At 46.0% G+C, this 22,058-nt stretch overlaps 1 protein-coding gene across 1 annotated transcript in view; it reads left to right on the top strand.

Moving 5' to 3' along the window:
* Positions 1-22,058, top strand: part of Cacna1a (calcium voltage-gated channel subunit alpha1 A) — a 295,849-nt gene that overhangs the window by 174,917 nt on the left and 98,874 nt on the right. Inside the window, 5 exon segments of the mRNA XM_032887650.1 lie at positions 2,381-2,574; positions 12,877-12,980; positions 15,506-15,621; positions 15,838-15,894; positions 17,798-17,890. Coding sequence (XP_032743541.1) covers positions 2,381-2,574; positions 12,877-12,980; positions 15,506-15,621; positions 15,838-15,894; positions 17,798-17,890 — 564 coding nt within the window.

Raw genomic sequence — 22,058 nt, 5'->3', positions numbered from 1 at the left:
GCCAGATTTGGGCTGGAAATGGTGTAGAGAAAGTTCTGGAGACACAAATGATCTTCCCATTAGAGCCTCTGTAGAGTTTTTCTTCCTGCCCTGAGTCTTAAGCTTTAAAGATCCCACTCTCCTATGTGAACTATGTCCGAGCAGTCTAGCCCTCTAAGCTAGAGGCAAAGCCTTTTGTTGCCTTTGTCTAGTTTATAATTTATTGTGCTTTTATCTTTATTTTTCATTTGGTTTGGTCTCTGTCTCACTGTATAGCCCAGGCTAGCCTGAAACCAGTCATCTTTGGATCCGGGTGCTGGGGTGACGGGTGTGAGCCACTCACTACCCCTAGTGTGTACCCTTCTGTTGGCGGGATGCACCACCCATCAAGTGGGAGCTGCACACGGTCTTCCTTCCCTGCGTGCAGTTGGAGTGGGCTCGGTAGAGCCAGCTGCACACAGGAAACGGAAACTGGAGCTTTTAGACACTTGGCTGCTGCTGCTGTTGTTGTTGTTGTTGCTGCTGCTGCTGCTGTTGTCATTGTTGTTGTTTTCAAACATGTCCTCTCCCCCAACCCCCGAGCCTTCTTGGTCCTGGGGGTGTTGTGAGAGGAGGTTTTCCAAGATGCAGAGCTACACAGTGGGTTTGTGGCCGGATTAAGCCAGGTGTTAGCCGTGGGTGCTCCATGCCTCCCTGTCACGGATGTGACCTGCACAGCCCGCTCCTCCCCTGCAGGCTGCCTTGGCTCTCAGTGTTAAGCAGGATCCCTTGGCATTCCTGGTGTGTCACAGTTATCTCCTGTTATTGGGGAGAACACTCGGTTCTGCTCCCACCCTCAGGTAAGGGTGGGAACATGTGTGCACCCCATGCACGTCATAAAGAAAAGCATTCAGCTGGGCCCTAGAAGTACACCCAGATGACATGCATCTTACGGTGGCCCGATCTGACCATGCTGTGGACCACAGACCACGTCTCGGTCTCTAAAGACTGCACAGATACAGCATAGATTGCTGGATCACATGGCTGCCAACTAAGCCCGGGAAGAAAGAGCTATGAAGGCTTGGAAACCAAGAGTCATGTGTAGATGACACAACTTGGTGTTGGGGATTTGTTCTTACACTATTCTAGCAAGTGGTCTGAGTGTGTAGGGGGTGGATGTGAGCAAGGCTGGCCCAGGATCACTTGATGTTGTGATCAGTGATGGGTACATGGGAAGTCACCTCTCTGTCTTCCTTTTTTTCTCAATGTTTTTCTTTCCCCCCTCAGAGAAATATTTTTTAGTTACCTATTGGTCAAAGGAGACATAATAATGGTAACTGGGGGTCGTGTTACTTAAGGTTCTATTGCTGTGAAGAGACAGCATGAACTCAGCAACTCTTAAACAAAGGAAAATATTTAATTGGGGCTGGCTTACAGTTCAGATGTTTAGTCCATTATCATCATGGCAGGAAGCATGGTAGCATCCAGGCAGACACGGTGCTGGAGAAGGAGCTGAGGGTTCTACATCTGGATCATAGACAGCAGGAAGAGAAAGAGACGCTGCGCTGTTCTTGAGCTTCTAAAACGTCAAAGCCTACCCTCGGTGACACACTTCTTCCAACGAGAGCACATATCCCAATAATGCCACTCCCTGGTGACCAAGCATTCAAATACATGACTCTGTAGGGACCACAGCTACTCAAGCCACCATAGGGACGGTTTTCACAACAGTAAGGAGTGACTGTGACATTGTTTCTGAGATGCAGTCAAAGCTACACTTGAAGGACAATTTGTAACCTTAAAGAGAAAGACTCAGTTTCAACAGGTTAAGAAAAGACAGAGGCTAAGGTGGTGGTGGCACACACCTTTAATCCCAGCACTCAGGGGGCAGAGGCAGGCAGATCTCTGAGCCTGAGGCCAACCTGGTCTACAGAGCAGGGAGTTCTAAGGCATGACTACACAGAGAAACCCTGTCTTCCCCGTTTTGGAAAAGGAAAGGCAAAGAAAGAGTTTCAACTGGTGGAAAACAGGCAAAAACAAATGAGAGTTGAAGGATCTGGTGATGCACATGGTTAAGAGATCTAGAACCGGGCTGGAGAGATGGCTCAGTGGTTAAGAGCACTGACTGCTCTTCTAAAGGTCCTGAGTTCAAATCCCAGCAACCACTTGGTAGCTCACAACCATCTGTAATGGGATCTGATGCACTCTTCTGGTATGTCTGAAGACAGCTACAGTGTACTTATATATAATAAATAAATAAATCTTGAGAGAGAGAGAGAGAGAGAGAGAGAGAGAGAGAGAGAGAGAGAGAGAGAGAGAGATCTAACACCAAATGCTGATGTCATCTCATCCCAGTAACCATGGTTTCCCATCCTCAGCTGGTTTTCCCTTCTCCTCTTACCCTCCCCTCTGTCCTTCTTAGACGACATCCAGGGTGAGTCGCCAGCTCCGTGTGGGACAGAGGAGCCTGCCCGCACCTGCCCCAACGGGACCAAATGTCAGCCGTACTGGGAAGGGCCCAACAACGGCATCACTCAGTTCGACAACATCCTGTTTGCTGTGCTCACTGTTTTCCAGTGCATCACCATGGAAGGCTGGACTGATCTCCTCTACAATGTAAGTGCTGCTGGAGCATGCCCAGTGGTGGGGAGGGGATCCCCGAGCTGGGTCAAACCTGGTGGTCTTGGAAAATGCCAGAGGCTCCTACATAGACAGTACCTTCCTACTGGTACCTCAGCTGTATGTTAAATTTGGTCTCAGTGTGTGATCCTGAATTCAGTATGGGTAAAAAGAAAAGTGGGACCATCGTGCCCTGGGCATGCCTTCCATGACATATGGAGTCTATAGCACCCATGGGGGAGGGGGTGACTATAAGGGTGTTGCTGTCCAGTTTCTAGGTCGTGGTAAGTTATCGGAACCCTTAGTTGTCTAAGCTTGAGTCCATTCATTTCTGTGAGATCCTTTCCTATGTGTTAATGTGTCCCCATTAGGCAGCCACCAGCACGAACACAGCTGGGGCTTGGGCACACATGCCAGACTTTCTACATAGATATGTACACAAACCACCTGGCAGGACAAAACTGTGAACCGAAGCGGGGAGAGAGGACCAGGTCGTGGTCACAGGCAATGGCTGGCTCACCCATTCTATAATACATGACAGACACCCAGATTCTAGAAACACTGAGTATATTTGATTTAGTCACTCTGAAATGCATACACTTGGGAAGCACCCTGTCACCAGCCACGGTGCCTGCCCTGCCTTCCGCTTTAGTCGCTAAGCATCTCTCAGCAGCCATGGGTCATTGGGTCACCTGACACCACGGTCCCAGGTGAAATGGGGTGGAACTTGAACAGCTCCCCGTGTTCTCTAAATCATGCTGTGCCAGCCTTTGCATCACGGATGCTCTCGGCGTGGTTCGCGCTGTGTAGCTCAGAGAGCATGGGTGAGAGGTGTTCTGAGTGTGCTCGGTGCAGGTCTGTGTCATCTTCTGACTGTTTCTGACCACAGAGCCAGAGGACAGGCTGCATGAGAAGAACCAGAGCTACTGATTGGGCTGGGAGGTGGTCCAGTAGATAAAGTGCTTGTCTCGTATGGGCGAAGGTCAGGTGTGAATCCTCACGTGGATGCCAAGCGGGGAGGGGGTGGCCTGCCTGTACCTGCTGTGCTCAGGAAACAGAGATGGGATTCCTAGACAAGCTGGCTGCCCAGACTAACCAGTGTCAAGATCTGCCTCACACACAGGCACGTGACATGTGCACACACACACACTGCACACACCACACGTTCATTCTTTTCATCTGTATTGTCCATCCTAGCACCTTAATGTCACACCCTACACTTTTCCATGCCTCCTTCTCTCTCTCCTCTAACATCATATTCTAGAATGTTCTATGTGGCAAGACAGAGTTCTTATTCTTTGTATAGGAGCGTAGTGTTGCCTTGTGCTGCTGCCCACAGTTTGTCTGCTTCGTCTCTCAGAGAGACAGGATGCCTCCCACCACCACCAAAATCAGGTACACTGAAGCCTTGAGCCCTGCTGCACTGTGAGTTTTCCATGAATCTGGAGGATTCTCCTCCCCAAAGACAAATCATAGCTAAATTAATTTATATAGTGGCTTTTTAAAAAATAAAATTAGGGGGGTTGGGGATTTAGCTCAGTGGTAGAGCGCTTGCCTAGCAAGTGCAAGGCCCTGGGTTCAGTTCCCAGCTCTGAAAAAAAGAAAAAAAATGAAATTAGGATGGGGAGATGGCTCACATGGGAAAATGCTTGCCACACAAGAATGAGGATTTGAGTTTGACCCACAGAATCCATGCCAAAACAAAAAAAACAAACAAACAAAAAAAGAAAGAAAAAAGCACTGGGTATGGTAGCTCATTCCTGTAATGCCAGAGCTGGAGAGGTGGAGGCAGGAGGACCCCCTGGCATTTGCCAAACTACCCTATCAAGCTCCAGGCCAGTGAGAGACTCCGCCTTAAAAATAAAAAAGGTGGACAGCACTGTACTGTGTCTTACACATGCATACACATATAAACACACACACATGCATCTATACATGCATGTTATACTCCAATGCATACATATACACATGCATGTACACACACGTACACATGCATACACATACATCTAATAAGTGCATATGTTTAGTATATATATACATGCACACAGACACATACAAATACATGCATACACATACATATACAGTCATGTATTTACACAAAGCAAGATGAAGGACAGAACCAATTATATTGCAATTCTCATATCTGTAAAGCAGGTTTATGAGTTGAATGTGGTGGCTCAGAGCTGTTACGTAGGCACTGGGGAGCCTGAGATAGAAGGGTTGATAGCTTGAGATCATGCTGGGTCACTTAGTATGACACTATCTCAGAACAAGACAAAAGAGGGCTAGAGAGATGGCTCACACACATACTGCTCTTGCAGAGGACCTGGGTTCTGTTCCCAGCACCCACACTAGGTAGCTCACAACTGCATATAGCTCTAAGGGATCTGATGTCCTCTTCTGGTCTCCAAGGGAACACATAATATTAGATAGATAGATAGATAGATAGATAGATAGATAGATAGATAGATAGATAGATGATAGATGGGTATGTAGATAGATAAATGATAAATAGATGATAGATGATTGATAGATATATAGGTAGATGGATGGATGGATAGATAGATAGATAGATAGATAGATAGATAGATAGATAGATAGATAGGTAGGTAGGTAGGTAGGTAGGTAGGTAGATAGATAGATAGATAGGTAGGTAGGTAGATGGATAGATAGGTTTTTTCTAAAACCATTATGGAGCATCACCAGCCAGCTATTACAACAGTCCATATGGCAGTGGGTCACATAAGTCTTGTGGTTTCATGGCAGTACCAAGTTTCAAAGACTTTATGTAGTTCTCTGAGACTTAGTGGCTCTCACAGTGGCACCTGCAGTTACTTTAGTTGGAAAGTGATAGTTTAGCAAGTAACTGAAATCCTCGACCTCCATTGGGTGGCTCAATCCAATACTTCCTTGTTGCCCAGTGTTAGTGATTAAAAAACAGCCTTGTTCTTGGGGCTGGAGAGATGGCTTAATGGGTAAGAACACACGGTGCTCTTCCTGAGGACCTGAGTTCAATTCTCAGTCACCCACATCATGTGACTTACAATTGTCTATAACTCTAGCTCCGGGGGATCTCTGACCACACACACACACACACACACACACACACACACACACACACACACACACACACACACACAAATAAAATGGTAAAAATCTGTTTAAAAAACAAACAAAAAAAACCCCAGCTTTGTGCTGATCATGTCATGCCTATAATCCTAGTACTCAGGAACCAGAGGCAAGTAGATCTCTGAATTTGAGAACAGTCTGTTCTACACAGTAAGCTGCAAGCAAGCCAGCCAAAGCAAGACCCAGAAAACAAAACAACAAGAACAAAACAAAACAAAAACAAAAACCTGTATTAAGGTGTGGGGGTTTTTTTGTTTTTTGTTTTTTGTTTTTTTTTTTTTTGTGGCTTTGATACCATCCTCTAGATGAGAAACAGACTTATTGGGAAGGAGGGGTTAGTCTACTGAGTCTCCCAGACAATTGCAACAGAACAGAGTCAGTTCTAATCCAATCCTGACTCTATTCCTTGCAGCCCTCTCTGTGTTAGTCCCCATGTGTCTCTTATGTATTAATTTGCATATGCATTCTCCATCTCTCCTTCCTCTCCACTCTTCCTTGCCCTCCTCTTCCTCAGCCTCCTCCTCACCATGTTTTCTTTCTTTCCTCCTCACTGTGTTTGTCCCCATGATCCCCTTTTACTGCATCTCTTCCCTGTGGTTGTATGAAGAAACAGCAAACCATTTGCTTTCTGTTACTAAACTCATATCTAATGACCACAAGCAGCAGAGGTGAGTTTGTGGCCTAAGCCTTTTCTCACTCACGGATGCTCTGGGGGACTCATTCACTCACCAAGTATCCATGGAGTGCCCACTGTGTGCAGCACCCTGTGGATGCCTAACATATGTGTGTATTAGCAACACCTACTGTGTGGTGACATTTCAGGATACTGAGGACTTGTCATGCTAGTGGGTGAAACCGATAAGTGTTAAATCCAAGATGGTGGACAAAACTGTTTTATACTCAGTGTGGGTCACACAGACAGAGCCGGGCTACACATCAGTCCAGTTTCACTTTACACAAGTTCAATCAATCAATAAGGCACTTTGCCTTGCTAGCAGGAGGGTCTGAATCTGATCCCTAGGGAAAGTGCTCCATGCCTGTAACCCCAGAACTGTGAAGGCAGAGATGAGAACCTATGGGGCTAGCCTCGCCTACTTGGACAAGCCCCAAACCAGTAAGAGACTCCATCTCAAAGGAGGTGGTCAGTTGTTGGGGTGGATGGTATCCGTGGCTCCCCTCACCCAGCTACATTCATGAACATGCATACACACACATATCACAGAAAACATGTAGACATACATACATGAGACAGCATGAAGGAGTCATATGAGCTAAGGGAAACGAACCCATCAAAGGTTACAGACTATCCAAGGGATAGGCAGAAATCCTCCTGAGAAGACCTAACAGAGGAGAGGGGAGCCTATGGGTCTTCCTCAAAGCACAACCCGGGCAGGTGGGCAGGAGGGGACAAAAGTCCCAAGGCAAGAGTGTCCTGGACTTTGTGACCAACACTGAAGCTGCAAAGTAGCTGGAGGGAGCCAGGGAAGGAAGAAGCCCAGGTGGTAACCGGCCTTACAGGACCACAGACTCGACAACTGATTGACCAGGTTGCCACAGTAGTGAGAGTGGATGGTAAAAGGACATCCCCAAAAAAGTGACAACAGTCAAGAAGGAGCCAATATGTTGATTAGCATAAACTGTGGCCTTTGGCCTCCTTCACGGTCAGTACCAAACCTTGAGTTTTTCATGGCCAAACCTACCTCATCTTTACCTCAGAAATTATGGTATTGATTGTTTTCTTAAATTGAGGGGTTTGGGGGGGTGGAATTTTTTTAACATCTCTACTTTGGTTTTTATTTTGTTTGTTTTGTTCTGAATGAGCCAGGCTTGGGGAGGGGGGAGGCAGAAGGCACCTACGGATTTCTCTGGGACTCAGGCATTAATTTGCCTGAAGAGTATTTATGAGAGCTCACTAAGTGGCTAGGACTCAGCGCTGCTCACGATGAGTCAGACTCCCGGGGCTCTTGTTATCAACATGAGACATGGTGATGAATGCAGCCAGGAGTGAAGTGAGTTCAAAGCAGTTTGAAAGCAGAGTGGCGGGGTAGCCCATTTTGCTGCCCACCTGTGTGATATGGTGCAGTTAACATTTCCTGGGAAAATAAACAGATAGCTGTTCACTCCAGATAGGGAGCCCATGATACGCCAAAGGAGAGATTCCACCAGAGTCCTATTCAGCAAACCAGCAGACTTATTGGGGTTACTCACAAGAGTGGAGATACAGAAACATGAATGAGGGAGGGTTACTTACGGGGAGCAGGGATGTGATATGATGGTTGACATTGCCAATGTGACACCTCTAGGCACACTTGGAAGGGACTTTCTTGGTTAGGTTCACTGAGGAAGAAAGACCTTCAGTGGCCGCCAAGGGGAACAAACCATTCAAGAGGCTGGAATCCAGCACGGTATAAAAAGGAGAAACAAAAGCAAACATCTTTCTCTCTGCTTCCTGGCCGCAGTGTGGCAGCTGCTTCAAGCCCCTAATGCCTTGACATCTGCACCGTGAGGGACTTTACTGCTGACCTTTGAGCTCAAATGTGTTTCCCTTGGGTTTTACCACAGCAATTGCTTGCATGTAACATGTTGCCCAAAACAGATGCTGTGTTGAATATGTGGTCCCAGCTGAGAAACTGAGGTGAGGGTGCGGGCTATTTCAAGGGGTTCATCCGTGGGTGAGCTCACACCTGAGTAGATAGTGCCAGTCAGAGCTTAGGTGAAGAAGCAGGGCACCAGGGCTGTGTCTCTAAAGGACATGTCCTTTCCCTGTCCCTTCTTCCAACAAGCTGAGATGCTTAAAACAACAGAAATCTGTTATGTCCTAGCTCTGGAGGCCAAAGGACCATGGTCAAGATGTCAGCAGATCTGTGTGATCTCTTGGACACCCGGATGGAATCCTTTCCAGTCTCTTCCCTTGCTAACAGTCTTTCATCCCTGCCTTCACATTCCCCTTGCTTTGTCCTTCCATGTGTGTCTGTCTTTGTGTCCTGGCTGCTTCCTTTATAAGAGGACACCAGTCACAGGGTTAGGGACTGCCCTGGTGACTTCATCTTGACCTGGTAACACCTGAAGAGACTCCAGGTACCACTCACAGGATCTGGGAGTTCTGGCTTGGAGCCTTCACAGGAGATTCCATGAACCAAATGGCAGTGAGCATATGATTTTGCCCCTCTGGACCTCAGTTTCCTGCCCGAGAGGACAAATGAATAGACAGTTTCTTGGAATTCACAAGAGGATTTTAGTCAGTTTCAATAGGTTCAAATTCCACAAACAACTGCCTCAAAGCCCTGCCAGAGAGTTCAGTACGGACAAGTGCAACTGAGAAGGGTTACCTTGTCATGAAGGGGCCTCTTACCACTCCTCCACCACTTTGTCCCCATATGAGCCACCCCATGAGACAGCCCAGAGCCCTTCTTCTAGCCGGCTGCTTTTGGCTCTGGCTCCCAGGCTAAATTTAGCCTGAGGAACTTGAACAAGAAGCTCCTGGCTCTACAGAGCAGTGCTGCCTTCTGTCCGGCATATCCCAGCAACTTCATTCTTTCTTTGGAATCTTTCTGAAGCACTGGGATGCACAAAGCATTGGGATTCGTGGGCTTGTCAGAACAAAGGTGTGAACTGGGGTCTCAGTCATTTTCTCCAGAGCCCTGTCTGTACCCATGGTTAAAAGTGAATTTTTGTTTTAATTATTTGAGTATATACCTTAACAGTAAATGTAGCTATCTAATCATTTGTTTCCTCATATCACAGAAGATGGAACCCAGAGTCTTGTGCATGCTAGTCTACTGCTGAGCCACACTCCCAAACCCTGTCTTAACTTTTGTATTTTTGAGACATGGTCTCACTATGTCATGTGGCTTGCCTGGAGTTCAGTATGTAAAGAAATCTGGGATTAAAGGCACTTGGTTAGATTTTAAGACAGTCTGTGCTCCCTGGGTTGATCTTGCAATCCTGGACTCAAGTCATCCTGCCTCAGCTTCCCATGTAGCAAGGATCACAGGTATCTTCAGATAATAGTTAGCCTTTGTATTCATGCTGTGTCTGGATACAGGGTGAATCATACTGTCATGTGACACTGTTCATGGAGAGATGTAAACAAACATCTACCCACTTCAGACAGGGAACCAAAGTATGGATACCACCAAAGTCCAATTTGGTGAAGCAGTAAGTTTTACCTGGGTTACTTAAGGAGCAAAAGTAGCTCAAAGACCATTACATCACCGAAGCCCACTCCACAATGGAGACAGCTAACAAAGGCTTGAACCTTGAAGACCTGGAGTATACTACACCTGCAGCGAGGTCAGCAGGTGAAAAGCCATCTTTCAAGTGGCTCAGTAGTCTGAGTCTCTCCCATGTAGCTTGACTGATCTCTGCTTCTTCCAGGCAGCTCTGCTAACCTAAACTGCTTCTAAGCAGCTCAGTTTGTCTGAGAGTCTCTCAGCCCTTATTTATATTCACATGGGAATATAGGGGCCTAGTGAATCTGGTCAGTTTCAGGTATTTCCTAAAACTTTTGAGTTGTTTACTTCCTGAGCTTCCCTGAAAGATGGAATCTTTCATCTCCCCTTAGAACATTCTATGTCTTAAGAAACTAAAGTGGCTAGTTTTATATCAGAGGAAATTCCTATACAACATGTATATATCATGTCTGATTATGGAGTCATGCATGCATGCTGTCTGTGTGTGGAAATTTTCACTTGGTATTGTTATGGTCGATTCCTGTGGCAGCACATCATCAAATAAAATTCCATTCCTGTATACTGCCTCCCGATGATAGTATTCAATATTGTTTCCAGCTTGGAGCATTCTTCTAGTGTTCACTGTGAACATCCCTGTGCATGCCTGGAGTGAACATAGGTTCATATTTCCATCCAGTAACTATCTGAAAATGGCATTGCTAGGGCCTAACAATGCACAAATTAATTTTAGTAGAAATTGTTGAGTTAATTCTCAGAGAAGCTATGCTCTATCCTCTCAAAACTTACATGATTTTAGTGTAGTGGTACCTGGCTCTCATCCCAGGAAGGGGAATCAGGGATTTAAAGTCAGCCTAAGCTACATTCTGATACCCTACCTGAGAAAACAAACAGATCTGGGTATGTGGCTCAGTTCAATAGTACTTGTGTCACATGTACAAGGCACTGTGTTTCATCCCCAGCAACACAGAGACAAAAGCAAACAAAAAACAACAAATCATAGTGGAAAATCTTACCACCACCTCCAGTGGCTCAAACGTGACTTGATTGGAATAGTCATTACCCATGTAATTCATTATGCTGGGGTCAGTCAGTAGATGATCCTAAACCAATATGACTGGTTGTAGTGACAATTCTGGAGTTTTGGTTTCTTTTAAAAACACAGAAATATTATGAGAGTGTGCTTTTGTTTTAATACGGGGCCACTTTGGACTGTCTGCAGCAGCTATGATTTGCCTTGTGCTCTAGCTGAGGCTTGGTTTTGTCAGCTGTGGATAGTTTCTGTGATTGCATCAGATTTGGAATTCTGGGAAATTTTGAGAGGGTATATAAATGCTAGGACCTGAGATGTGGAGTGGGTGGTTGTTGGTCATTCATGGAGATAGGGGGTTGTAATCAAAGAAGAAACAGGAAAAAGAAATTAGATTCCAAGACCTCTATCTCTATCTCTTCCATCTATCCTTTTTTATCTCCTATCTAGTGATAGTGGGTGAAACCAGGGGAAGTAAAAACCCACAAAGTAGCAAAGACCAACTTCAACTGATGTCTTTATTAAAAGGGTAAATACAGACACAAACATACATAGGAAGCAGACCATGTTAAGATGAAGGCAGAATTGGAGGTAACTGAAAAAACACCAGGTGGTTAAAAACTTGGGATGGCTATAAAAACACCAGATGCCTGGAGAGAGACAGGAAACACATTTCCCCCAGTCTTCAGAAGAACCAACCATGTCCACAAATTGACCTTAAAGTTCCACCCTACAAAACTGTAAGATAGATTTTTGTTTTTCAAGCCATTTAGTTTGTGACTTTTGTTACAGCAGCTGCAGGACACCAATATGCTATAGTGTCCTTGAGTTAGCATTACCTGAAAGTTTCAGTGGCTTCACAGGCTCACTAGGGACTGGTGATGTTAAACTTCACATTTCAGCTTTCCTCCTAAAGTATTTATGCTTACTTCTAAAGGTGAGCTTTTAAAGCCACACTTAAGAACCCATCAACCACTGGAAGGATCCACCTTTCCTAGACTGTAGGAGAATCTTCTTCAGCACACAAGTCAGGCTCACAGATTTAGATGTTAAAAAAAAGTACATCTGGCTCTCTGTGACTCTGGGCTGGTTGTTTGTCTTTCTCAGCCTCCATTCTAGCTATAAAAATGCAATGGTGATTATGCAGGGCCTCATGAAACAAAAATAGTGAATTAAATATAGGTGATATGCATTTAGGAGGACAGACATATAGTAAATACTCTCTTACTGCTCATACCAATCGCCTCTACAGTCAACTCACCCCTCTCCCTTTCATCCCCCACCTTCCATTCCTACTTCAATATTTGTCTCCATCTTTCTCTCATTCTCCTCTTTCAGTTTTCTGTTCTCCATTTTAAGAGTACTCTATTTGTGGACTGCTTCTCCCTGCTTAATTGGCTAGGCACTTCCTAGAGATGGTTTTGTGTTGTGATTCTCATCACACTCCAGGAAATGGAGGAGATACTTGAGGGATAAGCTTATGAGCAGACCATGAGACCCTGAGGCCATCCATATGCTTCCTCTAAGGGTAAATGGTGACTATGTAGAAACAAATGTGGAAACCAGGGGTTCATTCCTTTCTCCATTTCATCAGTGTGTGTATGTGTGTGTGTGTGTGTGTGTGTGTGTGTGTGTGTGTGTGTGTTTCCTTCACATTTCATACTCATGTCCAAAATTATCTTACTGCATCTCCTTAGCTCCCAGAGCCATGTCAACTGTGTGTGACATGAGACAGCGTTGTCCTCCAATGGTATCTTGGTGACATTCCCCCACCCCATCTAAGCTTTACTCTCCATGCCCCTTGCTTGGCTTCTAGAGTGCCAGGATTCTGCAAGTCAAAAACATTTGACACAAAATCACAGGAGGCATGAAGCCAACCCTACTCCTTCTTGTCAGTTCCACCTGGGTTCTACTCCAGTCTCACATACTTTCTCTCTTTGTGCTCTGCAGAGCAACGATGCCTCAGGGAACACTTGGAACTGGTTGTACTTCATCCCCCTCATCATCATCGGCTCCTTTTTTATGCTGAACCTTGTGCTGGGTGTGCTGTCTGGGTAAGTCTGCTACTTCCCTCTCCATCATTCTCTTCCTAATGGATAAACTTCTTTCCTGGTTTCAGTGAGTTTATCGTTAACAAGCCATGGGCTGCTGCACAGACTGTAAACTACTTGGGCAACCAGTGAGGAAGTGGGTTTTCTTGCAGAAGTGAGTTTTCTTGTCCATTATTTAAACATATATAAACCCAACACTTTGGAAGGCTGGAGAAATGGCTCAGGGTTTAAGAACACTGGCTACTCGTCCAGAGGACCCAGGTTCAATTCACAGCACCCACGTGGCTTCATGACAACTGTCTGAAACTCCAGATCTGGGAATTCAACACTTCCGTCTGGCCTCTGTGGGTACCACACACTCATGTGGTTTCAAGGGGTCTGATGCCCTTATTCTAAGCTCTGGTACCAGGCACATACATATAGGCAAAACATCTATACACATAAAATAAAAATAAATAAATATAAGAAGAATAATTTAAAAATAACAATACTTTGGGTTCCTCCCTTTCTGTCTTTCAAATAACCATAGCACACAAGCCATCTGTAGTGGCATAAAGTTCTCTGGTCCCAGAATAGGAGACTAAAGCAGGAAAATCATGAGTTCCAGGTCTCAAAAAATAAAATAAGGGCCTGGAGAAATGGCTCAGCAGTTAAGAGCACTGGCTGCTCTTCCGGAGACCCTAGGTTGACCCACAAGGAAGCCAACAAATATCTGTAACTCTGGTTTCAGAGAATCCAACAGCCTCTTCTGATCTCCAAGCAGCAGACACACACATAGTGCACAGACATACATGTAAGCAAAACGCCCATACATATAAAATGCAAGTAAATAAATCTATTAAAATTAATTAAATAAATAACAAGGTATGAAGCCGTGGGTAGTGACCCACACATACAATGCATTCAGGAAGTTCAGACAGGAAGATTGACACAAGTCATAATTGGTTCCAGGCCAAGCTGGGTTACAAGGTAAGACCTGTCTCATAAGAACAAAATGCCACCAACAAATAAATTAGATAAATAGATAGATAGATAGATAGATAGATAGATAGATAGATAGATAGATAGATAGATAGGTGTATGTGTATACACACACACACATACACACATATATATATATATATATATATATATATATAAAAATATATATATATATATATAAAAACTTCCTTTTCCTCGGGGCTGCAGAGACTGTCCTGCAGTTGAGCATGGTTGCTGCTAGGTTGATCTGCTGATGGACTCTTTGAGCCTAGAACTCTGGAAGCAAAAGCGACTAGATCTCCGGGAGTTCAAGGCCAGACTGCTCTACCTAGTAAGACCCTGTCTCAATAAAGGATAAGTCAACATTGAAGAGTACTTGCTATTCTTGCAGAGAACATGGGTTTGGTTCCCAGCACCCATAATGATAGCTCACAACCATCCAGAACTGGTTCCAAGGAGTGCGATGCCCTCTTCTGACCTCTGGCACCAGGCACATACATACATGCAGGCAAAACACTTGAACACATCTAATAAATCTAAAAGAAAAAAGAGTGATTGTTGCTATTGCAGAGGCCCCAAGTTTAGTTGCCAATATCTACATTGAACAGCTTGTAAACCACCTGTAACTCCACCTAGACTCCAAGGGCACCTGAATAAACACGGTATACATGCACACATGTAAATAAAAGTTATACATAAGCACTTTAAATGCATTGTCCTAACACAAATGGTCCCTGGATACCCAAAATTACATTAATCACAGAAAAAAACTTAATTATAAATAGATTTCATATTTCCTACCAAGGAAGTCTGGGGTGCATAATGTTTTACACACTGCCAACAATGATCCCAGACATTTTCGGGTTTCCACTCCAAGGATGACTTCCCGATATTCAAGACAGCATCCCCGTGATCCAAACAGGAAGAAGCAGAGCCTATAAGGGAAGAGCTGATGAAGGAAAAAGAGGGCAGGAAGTGGTGTTAGCCAGGTGTTCTGAGGCTGTCAGCCGAATGTGTGGCAACCATTGCTGGCTTAGCATCAAGCCCTTGAGCACATGCCTTTTTGATCCAGTAGGGACATTGGGAAGGGTGTGCACTGTCAGAAATACCCAGCCTTTAAGATTAGGACTCCCTCCTGAGGGACTCCCTTCTAGGTTGAGAAACACTGTCTGTCACTGAACCCCCAAACGCATGTGGCCTCTAAAATTTTTCTAACCACAGAATCTGGTTTTGTTTTTGTTTTGTTGGGGGAGTCAAGGGTTTGGGGTTTTTTGTTGTCCTGTTTTGTTTTTTGGTTTGTTTGTTTATTTTTAGTTTGTTTTTAAGACAGGGTCTCCTGTAGCCCAGGATGGTCTTAATCTAGCTGAGTATAACCTTGATCTTGTGATTCTCTTGCCTCTGCCTTCTGAGGGCTGGGATAACAGACATGCACCAACATGTTGGGGATGTGCTCTGCTGGGGAAAGACCCAGGGCTGTGCGTGTGATAGACGTGTATCTACTGGCTGAGCCCCATTACCACCAACCCCTGGCTTCTTTGATTCTGCAGGGAGTTTGCCAAAGAAAGGGAACGTGTGGAGAACCGAAGGGCTTTTCTGAAGCTCAGAAGACAACAGCAGATTGAACGTGAGCTCAATGGATACATGGAGTGGATCTCGAAAGCAGGTGAGGTCCTTTCATCCTGGGCTCCAGGGTAGACATCCCAAGCCATGGACAACCCAGGGGCACACCTGCAAGGGAAGATGATAGTGGGAAGAGAAAGAGGGTCCCCAGAGATTAGCAGCAAGAATCCAAAAGAAATAGAGTGGGAGAGCTGTGGTGCCCACCTGTAGCCCCTGGAGAGTCCTCTGGACAGGACCTTAACTCTACTCTTCTTCTCAGAAGAGGTGATCCTCGCGGAGGACGAGACAGACGTGGAGCAGAGGCACCCTTTTGATGGTAACTGTTCTGAGCCCAGCATGAAGGCGAGTCCCAGGGGAGTGGGGTCGGCTGGAGCTGGGCACAGGAACTGGTTCTAGAGGCTGTAATAGACCAGGGCAGGAAGAGATGGAGGGCTGTGCTGTGCACAGAAATGTGAATAATTGAATCTTGGGCTTCTGGAAGGGATTTCAGAACCTCCTGAGGTGAACGGGTCCATTCCTGACTTCCCCCTTTCTCCTTGGATCGTGTACCCTGTGACCACAGCTTTTCTATAGAAGTGACGTAATAGGGCTGGTGAAATGGCTCAGTGGATGAAGCAATTTGCATCCAAGCTTAATGACTTTAGTTCTATTCCCAGAACCCACATGGTAGAAATAGAAAAAGAAGTGTATGTGCATGTGTCTATGCACATACATGTACCCATTCATGTGTATACACACACACATGCACACACACGTTACTAATCATAAGAGGAAGAATTACACCTCCTGGCTAGAGGTGTAGACTGGCAACAGCCCCTGAATAAAGTTCTGAGTTTCGGGGTTGGGGATTTAGCCCGGTGGTAGAGCGCTTGCCTAGGAAGTGCAAGGCCCTGGGTTCGGTCCCCAGCTCTGAAAAAAAAAAAAAAAAAAAGGTTCTGAGTTTCATCCTCAGCACTACCAAGAACAAACATAATGAGAGGCAGAGAAAACGCATGAGTGTCCCTCCACTTTCCCTGACTAGTGTGGTCCACTCCCACCAGCCATATTCCCAAGCTCAGCTGCTTCCTAGATCCCAGCCCTAGCCAGGAGTGGGAGCAACAGACACAGAGAAAGCTGAAGAGGACAGACAGGAACCAAGTACACTGTCACCGGTGTATGAAAATGTCCCACTGTTCTGGGGACTCTGGGGAGATGGCTCCTCAGTTAAGAGTACTTGCTGCCCATTCAGAGGACCCAGGTCCCCCAAACACCACCCCCTGCACTCAGATCAAGTGACTCAGAACACCTATGGCTCCAACTCCAGATGGTCTGGCGCCCTCTTCTGGCCTCCATAAGAACTACACTCATGTGCACAAACGTCCATGCACCTGATTTCTTTTTAAATCTTTAAAAAACAAAAACCAACACTATTTTATATAGTAATAACAACAAAAATAATTAGGAAAAAATTTTTAAATAACAAAATACCAAAAAGAAATCAAGAGTCCTAGATCGTTTATTTGGAAGTAGAGAGAGATTCCTGTGCTGTTTTAAGTCTCTGTCAGAGTACATATCCACTGGCAAACATTGGGGAGCACTGGACAGTTACCCAGACCCCACTGACCCAGCACATGTGTGCTAGGTTAAGGGACAGACTCTCTTCTGTCCCAGGACTTCCAAGAAGTGCATCTTGCTCTGAATATAAAAACAAACCAGAGCCAGCATGGTGGTGCACACCTATAATCTAATCTCAGTGCTCCAAGGGCAGAAGCAGGCGGATCTCTGTGAGTTCCAGGACAGTCAGAACTACGTACTGAAACCCTATCTCAGTAGCAGGACCAGAGAGATGGCTCAGTAATTAAGAGCTCTCTGCTCCTCTCGAGGACCTGGGTTCAATTCCCAGCAACCACACAACTCTTTTCTAACTCCAATCCCAAGGAATCTGGTGCCTCTTTCTGGCCTCTGTGTGCACTGCATGTGTGTGCTACATAGACATAAGTACAGGCAGGACACCCATACACACAAAATAATAATTGTTAAGGAAGGTAAATAATAAGAACAGAACAGACTGGAAATGGTCTTTCTGAGCCTGGACTTTGGACTCAAGCTGAACAGTTCTAGACTCTTGGACCAGCGGGCATGGCAGTGTAGGTATACAGTGTGCATGGCGTCCGGCCATCTTGCTGCCATCCTGGCATAAAAGGGTCACGCTGTCTCCTCTCGCCATGTTTCCCTTGTTGGAGCTCTTCGGAGAGCTACTCTGAAGAAAAGCAAGACGGACCTGCTCAACCCTGAGGAGGCCGAGGACCAGCTTGCTGACATCGCATCTGTGGGTAAGTCCCTCTCTCAGCACCAGTCACCGCCATCACCCAAGAACGGGAGGCTGAGTCCTAGGGGTAGGTAGCTGATGTGGGCCTTAAAGCTGCTTCCCGCCCTGTCAGCGTGGGGCCTGCATTACAATGAGAACAGAAACACTCCCTCGGCCTTTGCAGTTTAGTGGGGGTTTTGTATGTGTTTCTTTTTACATACCTGGGTGAATCTGTCTCCTAATACCATTGCAGTGTCTCAACTAAATGAGCCCCATGGATCTCTTTTAAAGATTGATTTCGTTCAGTATTTTTATATGTGAGCACTCTCTTGGTCTGTATGGTTACTTGGCAGAAGCGGGCATCGGATCCCAGTGCACTTAACCACTGAGCCATCTCCCCAGCTCCCACAAATCTCTTTATTGTAGGTGTAAAACCAAACTTCACTCACTTATATCCAGCTCCAGTCAGAGATCAGGCTCCTAGTTAGCTTGGTGAAGTCCATTACAGCTGAGCACCCTACTCCTAAATGCTGGCATAGCAGGGCGTGGTGGTGCACATCTTCCTCTCAGCCCTCCTGAGACAAGGCAGTTGCAGCTGTGAGCAAGAGGGCAGCCTGCACTACAAGGAGCTCCCAGCAGGCCATGAGACCCCGTTTCAAAAACAAACCTAGCACAGCAAAATTCCTCTACACCTGACCTGTTTCAGACTCCAGGTGTTCCCAGATTTGGGGATATTTCCATATATGTCAGGTGGTGTCTTAGGCACAGGACCAAAGTCTAAAACCAACCTTCATTTATTTCTCAGACACAGAGCCTTAAAGGTAACTTTAGACTCCTTTAAAAATATTTTTGTGTGGCTGGGACGTGTAGTGCATGCATTTAATCCCATGAAGTGGATCTCTGACGCCCAGGATAACGAGAGTGACACGGTGAAACTTGACCTAAAAATGGTATCAATAATAACAATAATAATAATTGTGTGGGAAGGGAAGATAAGACGGCCTAGCCGGAAAGGGTGCTTGCCACTAAGCCTGGAGACCTGAGTTTGATACCCAGAATCAGTGTTGTTGAAGGGAGAGAACCGACTCTCACAAGTTGTCCTCAGAACCCCACACTCACCGCACATTACACACTGACACGCAATAAATAGATTACATTGTAATTTTAAAACACAATTTAGTGCAGGAAATAATGCAGAATTTTAAAAGTTTTTTTTTTATTTGTCATTTTGTTGTGTCTGGTATGTTGGGGATGGTCGCACAGGCCGCAGCACAGTTGTGGATGTCAGAAGACAGCTCTGAAGTTCTGGCCAGCTCCAAATGGACTTTTCCATGTGTGGTGTTGTATGCTGTGCAAAGGTTAACACTGGGAGCCCACTGCCCTTACATATTCAGATTAGGAGCATCAGTCTGGGGTCACGTGGGGTCACAGAGTAATGAATTGGGAATGAGAGTGAGTACTGGGTTCAGCACAAGTCAGAGGCAGGATCCCCATCCATGCGAAAGTTCTCACCCAACGAGTATACACGTTAAACCGAGATTTGGGGGGCTAAGGAATGGCTCAGTCAGGAAAGTGCTTGCCTCCATAGCACAAACATCTAGTCAAAGTACTAGGACAGAGTGGAGCACTTTATAATCCCGGTGCTGACAGGAGACTCACTGGCCAGCCAGCCTAGCTTAACCAGTGAACCCTAGGCCCGTGAGAGACCCCACTCAAAGGGATGTGGGTGGTGTCCTGAGAATGTTACCTCAGGCTGTACGCCAGCCTCTATGAAGACATTCGTCCACACAGACACAAACATGACATGCAAACACACGTGCGTATACACACACACACACACACACGCGCACACACACACACACACACACACACGGATGCTTGCTGCTAAGCTTGACTGAGTTTGATTCCCCAGGACCCACATGGTCAGAGAAGGCTTCTCGGAGGAGATGGCATTTGGGTTGAGAGCTGAGGGCCGATGGCAGACAGAATTGTTGGAAAGGTGTCTCTTCAGCAGTGCCACCGGCTGACACTGAGGATGTTGGGAGGAGCAATGGGGGACAGGGGGTGTCAACGCATACACACCACTCTAAGATCGCCCACGACTCTCTTTCCTCTCAGAGCTCTCTGGTCCCGGGTGGCTCTACAGAGGACATCTGCCTCCAAGCCAGAGTCTCTGAGTAGGAACCCTGCTGTGCACATTCAGATGCTCCCCACACCCTATGGGCGTGCTCCTGGGGATAATTACAGGATCAAAGCTATGAATGACTTCCGGCTCTTTACTCTCTAAGCCACTGAATAGCAGACACTCATTCATGAACTTTTCGGGGACACAGACTCTCACTGGTCCCCACCCTGACTCTTGCACATTCGTTCCCTTTGCCAGCTAAGGATGCTTGCTTTCCATTTCTGGCCAAAACACACTTTTGCTTATAGTGACTGTGACTTCCGTTTCTATTTCTGGGTGCACCTGGTCATGTCCTCTGCGTAGGTTCTGCAGACGCTGTTTCTGCTTCTTGTAATTCAGTCAGCATTGGCCTTTGAGGACTCATTTTAGAGTCTTTCTTTCCTCCTCCTCCTCTTTTCCTCCCTCCTCCTCCTCCTTTTTTTTTGGACTCACATAGTCTCCCGGTGTAACCCTGACTCTCTTAGAACTCACAAATATCTACCTGCCTCTGCCTCCATAGTTCTGGCATTTAAGGTGTTCACCATGCCTGGCTGTCTACTCCCCCCACCACCACCACCTCCTGTAGAGAATGGAGAGTTTATGAGCACTGGCTGCTCTCGTAGAGGACCAGAGTTCAATTCCCAGCACTCACATGGTGGCTACAATCACCTGTAACTCCAGCTCCAGGAGGATGTGATAATCTTTTCTGGTCTCCCTAGGTACACATGCAGACAAAACACTCATACATATAAAATAGAGGTAAATCTGACCAGATGTGGAAGCTTTAATCCCAGCCCTCCACAGGCAGAGGCAGGTAAATCTCTGTGAGTTTGAGGCTGGCCTGGTCTACTTGGAGATCCAGGTCAACCAAGGCTACATAATAAGACATTGTCTTCAAAAAACCAAATCAAACAACAACAAGAAGTGTGTGTGTGTGTGTGTGTGTGTGTGTGTGTGTGTGTATGCATATATGTACATATATGTGCAGGCATGCATGTTGCTATATGGAAGCCGGAAGACAACTTGTGCATCCTAGAGATCAAACTCAAGTCATCAGGCTCAGAGGCAAGCCCCTCCAGCCAGTGCGCTGTCTTGTACTGGCCCCACTTTTTGCTTTGTTCTGTGTTAACTGGCAAGTGCCGTATTGTTATGTACTTTGGAACCCACTTTGAGACCTTGAGAATTAGATGGGTGCCCACCCCTCGTGAGTTTCTGGTCTATATCCTTCATTCTGACAGACATGAAAACTTGATCCAACCCCATGCTGACCAGGATAAGGGGAAACTGAGGCACTCAAATGCTCTAGGTGGGGGCATAAACCTGTGATGTTCCCGTTTGTCAATGATATATCACTTGGCATCATTTGATCATAGATGAGTTCCTTGACCCACTGTCTCTGCAACGTTTATTATTTGTTTTCTTGTTTTTGCAGAGCTGAGGGCACAGCCAGGTGAGTGCCGTGGGAGTTCACTCTTCTACTCAGCTCTAAATCCAGCCCCTTCACCTACTGTTAGTTCTCTGGCAGAATTGCTCTAATGTTTGAATTAAGAAATGCAAAGGCCAGGGTGGGAATCACAGGAGTGCTTGCTGGGAATGCACAAGGCACTGGGTCCTACTCTTAGCACCCTAAAGCCAAGCAAATTTAAAAGTCTGTGCTGGCCAAGGGGATGGCTTTGGGGGTAAAATCTTGCCTTGCAAGCATGAGGACTTGAGTTCGAATCTCAGAGCCCATGGAAAGCCAGAGTCAGTAGCATGTGTCTGTAGCCCTAGTACATCAGTGAGCTAGAAGGCAAAGACAGATGCCCTGCTAGAAACTTAAAGGCCAGCTAGCTAGCATCGAACAGCACAAAAGATCTGATTTCAATGGGAATGGTGGCACACTCTAATACCAGCACTGGAAGGCAAAGACAGGTGGATCTCTATGAGTTCAAGACCATACCGGTATACTTAGTGAGTTCCAGGCCAGCCAGGGCTACGTGGTAAGACCCCGTCTCAGACAAACAATAAACAAAAACCCTTTTCAAACAGT

This window comes from Rattus rattus, chromosome 17 (assembly GCF_011064425.1).
Source record: "Rattus rattus isolate New Zealand chromosome 17, Rrattus_CSIRO_v1, whole genome shotgun sequence".
Taxonomy (NCBI): Eukaryota; Metazoa; Chordata; class Mammalia; order Rodentia; family Muridae; genus Rattus; species Rattus rattus.
The sequence above is the reverse complement of the archived record's forward strand: the minus strand, read 5'-3'. Positions and strand labels throughout refer to the sequence as shown.